Source organism: Salvelinus sp. IW2-2015, linkage group LG23 (genome assembly GCF_002910315.2).
Source record: "Salvelinus sp. IW2-2015 linkage group LG23, ASM291031v2, whole genome shotgun sequence".
In the NCBI taxonomy this organism is placed as follows: Eukaryota; Metazoa; Chordata; class Actinopteri; order Salmoniformes; family Salmonidae; genus Salvelinus; species Salvelinus sp. IW2-2015.
The window spans coordinates 35,394,385-35,402,061 of NC_036863.1; the positions used below are offsets into that span (position 1 = coordinate 35,394,385).

Sequence of the window (7,677 nt, forward strand, 5' to 3'; positions counted from 1 at the left end):
TGTCTAGGTTCTGAATGACCCCTTACTGAGCTGAAATTAGTTGTAAACAGAATTGTCTTGTCTAAAATGGTGTTGTATATTGAAAAGATTTTTTWAAAGGAAAAACCCCCATTAATAAGAATAAAGTACTTGAATGTGAAGGAGTGTAAACCAGCGTGTATGAGTAATGTACCTGTTCAGTATCATGCATCTATGCCATCGCTACTGTATGTARAGACCAAACCACCACTSAGTTGAAGTGAACCTCCCATTGCTCGTCTATTAAATATAATCCTGATATAGAGAGGGGGAGGCCTGGTCTGAAAATGACAAGCAGGARGTGTTGTGTGTTTTTACACTTTTCGGTTTAATGAGTGTGGCTCTGGAAATTGGCAAGAAACTAGAGAATTTAGGATATATTATTAACTCMGAATTGGTGTTTGGAAAGAGTGTGTATGTAGTGTATCGAGGGGAGGATCAAAGTTAGTCTGCAGACGGAATGCTGGTACCCAGAAAGGGTGATCAGGAATGCAGTAACGCACTGGAACCCACATTCCTCCACACACACGTCCAGCCCATTCTCTGCCTCACACATTCTCTCAAGAAAATGTTTCATGGTGTTGGGCAGTGAGAAACTACCTCCTGCCCTGCCCTCAGTACTACAGTGCCCACATGTCTGAGCTGTGCATGCTGCCTGCCTGGGAAAGACATCCCAGCTGCAGGAAATGACATGGTTATGAGTGTGGCTGTTGAGGCCTTCATCCAGTTATGAAAGGGCTGCACTGCTCACAACTAGATACATCTAGAACACATTCAGATATGTTCGTGTAGGTATTCCCTGCTTGTTTTTAGCAAATTTTCCATTCAGTTTTCAACTCGTGTATTAACCTGATCAGAATGGATTCTATGTATTGGCAGCTGCATTCCATCGAGAAGGTCATTAGGCTCAGCTCGTTTTCCAAGGGATAAATCAGTGGACTGTGGTTTGGCACATATTCTGTGTTCTGTGCAGTTGCTCCCATTTCCAGTGACCACTAGATGGCACTTGTACTTTTTTTTTTATGGAACATCAATGACCCAGAGCATGGTGCCTACAATGTCAAGGTTAGGTTATGAGTCTTTTCCTGTATGGTCCACAAACATGGAGTATTTACATTTCTTTTWGAGAAAAACATTTGTGGATTAGCATATTGATGAGTATCACACAATATAGCAAACCGGTAACATTTAGGACCATATGTTTGTATTCTATTTGGCAATACCATTGGTCTAAAACAGCTATCATACCATCAAGTTAAATAAATAATTGTAATAATAACAATGGTAATAAAATGCATATAGTTTCAACAATTCTCCATAAATATGTCCATATGAGACAGACTGAAGATAGTGTACTTACTATGTTACAGCAGCTTTCTGTATTGAGTGAATAGGCAGGAACAGTAGCTCCTAAGTCATATGAAGACAAACATACAAATAATACATTGAGAAACCTTGACTGTCCCTCTGTGTTGGGTACACGTTACAGTCGCCTTTGGTGGTTTGGGTGTTAGGTACTGAACAGTTGACCAGTTGTCTTTGGGATGTTGAAAACACMAATATTTGGTATTGAACGCTATGGTTCAGTCGTCTTTGGTAGCTCAACTTTAGTGCCTTTGGAAACAAACACTGAGTATAGCTGTCTTCTGTGGCCTAACTAGAATGGTTGGCACTGTARATTGTAATTCAACAGTCTTTGAGACAACACTGTCTCTGGAATGGGGAGGAAAAGGGCAAGGACAACATCTTCCCTGATGTGGTCAGATTGTTTAGCGCCAAGTCTTTTGATGCACATACTGTACTATGCACCACTTAGTTAGGTCTTTACCTGGGTTCAGCCCAGCAAACTCCTTACATTCAATTCACACAGGGAAGGACAGTTGTCGAGTCATTTGAGTATGTTGTGTGGCATTGACTATGTAGGTGCTGTAGTGGCTGTGGGTCGGGTCCCTCTCACTTTCTTGCTTCTCTTGCTGACCGTGGTGAAGCGGAAGGGCAGCAGGTCGGGCTGCTCCCCGGGGGGCAGGCGCTTCATGAAGTGAACGTCCTGCTGGTTAGGCAGTGTCTGAGGGCCTCTCCTGGGGCGCCCCCTCTTGGTGAAGCCCACGTACCAGCCCGTATAGCGTGCTGACATCAGAGCTGTATAGTGGTTCTCCAGCACCATCTCAACGAAGACACAGTCTGCACTGCGATTACTAGCCTTCTGGAATACACACACATATATGATAATTTCCAGTGTCTGACTTGGACTGAAATAGGTGCCGGTACTCATTTTGGCTGCCAAAACTATATTTAGGTGCAGGGGTTCAACAATACTTTTGAGCTAATATTCTATAAAAGGAACAGGAGCTCAAGCAGAAGACATGTTGAGGTGCCGGTACTCCGCTCCAGCAAGCTCCTGCCCAAGTCAAGCACTGGTAGTGTCAATATGAGATGCAAAGTGAATAACTCCAGGTTGTTTAAATGTATACATTAAAAGGAACATGTAGCAAGAGTCAGAATAAGAATCGTGTTTGTCTCACCTTCCCCACAAGCTTTCCTCGACGGTTCATGCACAGGTAGAAGTTGGTCTCTTTACCACGGATTCTCACCTGACTTCCAAAAGTATCAGCCTCCACAACAAGCTGGGCTTGGAAAGAGACAGAGGCACAAAAATACAGATTGTAAGAGCCCACATGACAAAATGCTATAGTATGGTATAAATACTGTAGTATTACTATATTTATGTACTGTAGTATTCACTGAAGTGTTTTTGTGGACTTTAATGTAGTATTCACTGTAGTGTTTTTGTAGACATTACTGTAGTATTTACTGTAGTATGCACATTATAGTGTGTTTGTTGTGTTMTCTTTGACACAGAAGTGGGGGCTTTCTCCTTGAGGAAACTTGCTGGATAAATACTAAAATAGTCTTACACTGTAGGTAAGACTGGAGTATGAATGGATAGTTRAAAGCTTCTGCTCTTTTCTATAACCTGTAGGGAACACAATATATGGTATATACTTGGCATGTAGGTGTCTCACTTGTGAGTGGCACAAATTAGAATATGTGGGAGGGGAATGGGTGGGGCATATGCAAATTAAATACTGTAGTACTATTGTTAAAAAACTGCAGTACTATTGTTAAAAAACTGCAGTATTTTTGCAGACACTGTAGTGTTTTTGCGGACATTACTGTAGTATTTACTACACAGTTTTTTGGGGGATAATACTGCAGTATTTACTATAGTATTCTACAGTATACTACACAATTCTATACTAAGTATTACACGGGTCGTTCCACGAAATGGGTGTCTTTTMGATACATGCAAACTTTTAAGAAATTAACTTTAAAATATATTTTATGTTTAGCCTACGGAAAAACACTTTTTCCCATCTCAGGCATTAAAATCCTATGAACTAAGAGCATTTTATCTGCACTTGAACCACACTGTCAACCCTGTTACAGACACTTATGTAACTGCCTAACTATTATTTATTAATCTCATCTTTGAGATTAATCTAACATTTTCTCATTGATCTAGTATCCCTTGTACAAATGAATTCACATATAATATCAACCTGATAAAGTTACCATTGGGCCTCTAACAGGGTTGACGATAACAGGGTTGAGGTTTTAGGTGAAGATTGGCCATTACTCCCCATGTGGTGAAGAGCATGATGAAAGTTAAATCAAATTCAAGTTTTCCTAACATGAATTGAGTTTACAGGGTTGATGTGTTAAGCTCGACCACCTCAGTCAAAGATGATAAAACAATTATAAATAGACCAAAAAGAGAGAGAAGACTTCCTTCCTTTTCCACCATGCTGTTCAGAAGACCCAAATGATGTCACCTGCTGTGAATAATTTAACTTGGTGGAATGGTCCATTATTTTAAAGGGGGAAATTGTTTGCATAACAGGGTTGGCCTTAACATGAGGGACAGATGTAAAAGCATCACTAATATCATGAATATAAATAATAATATTCATAAATGACTTTGTCAAAGCAGAAAAATAACTAGGCCTTTGCAATGATGGTGAAACGTAGATACATTTTGGGGATTAAGTCGGTTGAAATCGTCCTAGAAGTGACACAGGGTTGACGAGGGGACGTGTCAAAATACTGAATTTTGGCACTTTAGAAAGCCTTTATTCATATTAAAGATGTACTTGATTCTCTATTTGGTCTATATTAAAGTGCACTTCATTTAATATAACAGGCTTTTTAAAATGAAATATTGGTGCACAATTTCTACTTCCACGAAAAGGCACCCTTTTTGTGGAATGACCCACACATGATTGAGGGACACTTCAGTGTGTACTATAGTATTTTACATTATACTACAGAATTATATAGTAAGCACTACATAATTGAGGGCTACTGCAGTGTGTAGTATAGCATTCTACAGTATACTACAACATTATATAGTAAGTACTATATGTGATTGAGGGATATTACAGTGTGAAATATAGTATTCTACAGTATACTACGAAATTACATAGTAAGTACTACACATGATCGAGGGATACTACAGTGTGGAGTATAGGATTCTACAGTATAGTACAGCTTACTACAGAATTATACATAAAGTACTGTAGTATTATATAGTAAACTGTAGTATTTTGTCATGTGGGAAAGGGCATAGAAATTGAGCACATAGGACGGGATGGGGGGATTGTTACATGCAATTAGTTCATAGATGTAGCCACAATACAGAGGTCAAACCAAATCAATAACATTAGTCTCCCTCTCACTACCCAAACCCCCCTCCATCCCCCTACAGCAAAGCAACATAGCGGGGTAAATGGGAAATCGATGACCTTATCGATATTGGGACTGAGTCTACCACACAGAAACCYCTGCTCCATCTTTCTATTTCTCTCACTGTGTCATAGGCTCGTCTGGCCGGTTGCTACTTCATGATTTTGAGGGCCATGTACTGTAGGTGTGATAACATAGAGGAAATGATTGCTTGTTGATTCTGATTTGTATTGGAGTGTTCTGTATATTGTAGGAAGTAGTAGTACTATATCTTACCATATTTATCCCCATCGTCTCCCTTGGCACTGATTCTCCTCCCCATCACCTGCACGTGTTTGCCACTTGTCCTGCTGTACAGCTGGTACACTCTGTGCTGCCGGCGACTCATGGCGTCTCGACCCCGTGTCTGATTCTCCACGTATACGCTGAAATTAACATGGTCATCCGCTAAGACCTGTGCCACCACAAAACAGACAGGCATGTGGTTAGAATGAGAGACTTTATTCAGAATGGAATATTAGAAAACATAATGGGTATTCACACATTTACCTGCAGGGGGCTGCAGACCACCAGTAAAGCCTGGACAGATCTGAGAGAAGGGGAGAATGGATCTGCATTGAGATTACATGTGGTATTTTTGCATCCCAAAATAATACAAAAGCAGTCTATCTGCCACACCTGCCTCTTTTCTGTCTCCACCACCAATTTTAAACCAGTCCCTATGCCTTAAAAAAAGGTCATTTCTAGATAAAACCATCACGGCAACAGACAGTGGCCATGCTGTCTCTCTCTAGGGACAGCTGCTGAGCTCAGCTCATATCTATGATGAGCTAACAGGATATCAATATTCACTAATCCATCCAGCCATCTATCTAAGCACTTCAATCTCTTATCCCTCCCTGTATAAGTACAGCACACTCAGCACATGCATAGATACATAGATTACGGCACACAAATAAGGCTGACCTCCATCTTAAATAAAGAGGGGGAAGAGCAGGAGAAACGTTAGCAGACACGTTAGCAGTAGAGAGTGTTCTTTCATATCTTCCTGTACCCCCTGGCCTTGTGCTCATTAGGGGACCCCATACCCCCTGTGCTGTCCAGATGTAGGGATGCCTGGAACGCAGCCTACAGCTGGCCCAAAGCACACACAGATGTCTGGGCTCCAATTCTACTTTTGTTCTACTTCTGTGTTACCTCAGATGAAACCTCTGTAAAGATCTGACCAAGTGGAGAGTACGTTTGAGAGATACAAAGGCATAATGGGGGTGACAGGGACACTTTAAAGTGGGAAACTGGTAAATTTGTCATTGTAAATGTAAGATTCGTTAACGAGTCTGACAGAATTGCTATAGGTTTGGTTAAAGTGGATGGATGCCCTAATTTGGGGAAGAGCTAATTGCTGATAATCCCCTTCGCGAATCACATGATCCTGTTAAACACAGACATCCATCAAAGACACCAATAAGGCACAGTCATACTGTACATCCACTCATTCATTCATAACCCGTTAGCAGACCTTCTGTCAGTGACAAATGTCTGGTCTTTCAGTCTGGGGAGAATGAAAAGAGGTGTCTGGGTCATAGGACATGGTTGAGTGGCCAGAGGAGAATAATGCTACAGCAATATGCTACCATGTGGAACAGCCTCAGAGGAATTGTACAGATAAAAAAAAAACAAGATTCCACCACCACTTGGTATTGGAAAAACAGATGGCATTTCTATTTCACAGTTAGCTGTTCAGAAAATAGTTTTTCATTATTACAATGGGTAAAGGAGAACATGACGGTGTACGAAACACCACACCTGCTGTGCTGGACTGATGGTCAGAGCATGCATGAAGAGAAACATGCGCGCTGACACACACACACACACACACACACACACACAATACCTCCATTCATTTCTCTCCAGAAAACCTTAGGTTGCGCATCAAGGGTTACTGCACATTTAACTTACAACATGACTAGTGTAGAGAGGAGGGAACTCATCTCTCGTCCCGCGCAGCTACCCGGCCAGCAAAAGTCAGGCACCGTTACCGAGGAGCTCTAGCTGGTACTGTCTGTAATCCGTTCGTTGGAGAAGGGTTTGGGGGACGGCAACAACTCCTGCGATAATTCCTGCGGGCATCAGCAGAGCATGCCGAGCACATCGGTTAGAATGCTGGCGGAGGGGAATGGGTTTGCTCTGCAAAAATGGTATCATGTAGCCAAAACTTGAGCGAATGCGCGCTGGGTATGTCCAGTTTGGTCAATTCTCTGAAATCATGACAGGTGTTTGGCAAAATATGATTTTTCGCAGGTTTTCCTCCTTTTTTTTTTTTTACTTAGTATGTTTCTACAGCTATGCCTACAATGCTTATATGAGAAAAGTGTAAAATAGGCTTATTTTACACGCAGAACTCAGTTGAACTTGTATTGCCATTGTCCATTAGTTCCCATTGTCTTCTTTTCTTTCTTCTGTATATCACTTTTCTTTGTCCGAGAATCTATGTTAATTTGTCACGTATAGTCGTTCAGAAAAACAGCAATTCCTAGTGTCACGGAAAGTCTATTCGGGGAGTGAGAGCGGGGCATGAGAGGAGTAGTGGCGGGGAAGGGGAGGCGGCACGCGGCCGGTGTAATCCCAGTGATGATATAGGTGTGTCCCGCGGGAGACGAGACCACTTGGCAGGACAGAGGCGAAGGCGGAGTAGAAAGGGGAACAGATTACTGAAAACGTCAGTCATAGCAATACCTAGTAAATCGAGCAATGGCAATGCGACTTTCAGAGAACCCAGTGAGTTAACAGACACCGAGGAAAATGAAAAGTGGTTTAGACATCCAGACTGGTCACATAGACTAGACATAACATAGTGAACGTAAATCWGGGAGACTGGAAATAGTATAATATGTTAAATTTGGTATGGTTATATAA

At 41.5% G+C, this 7,677-nt stretch overlaps 1 protein-coding gene across 1 annotated transcript; it reads right to left on the minus strand.

Annotated features, from left to right (window-relative positions):
* Window positions 1–1,833: 1,833 nt before the first annotated feature.
* Window positions 1,834–6,847, minus strand: LOC111950484 (fibroblast growth factor 18-like). Its single transcript, XM_023968101.2, has 5 exons — window positions 6,721–6,847; window positions 5,311–5,350; window positions 5,038–5,215; window positions 2,541–2,647; window positions 1,834–2,221 (listed from the first exon to the last, which is right to left on the minus strand). The coding sequence occupies exons 1-5, from the start codon at window positions 6,750–6,752 to the stop codon at window positions 1,934–1,936; spliced, it is 645 nt and encodes a 214-aa protein (XP_023823869.1). The 5' UTR covers window positions 6,753–6,847; the 3' UTR covers window positions 1,834–1,933.
* Between the last annotated feature and the right edge of the window lie 830 nt (window positions 6,848–7,677).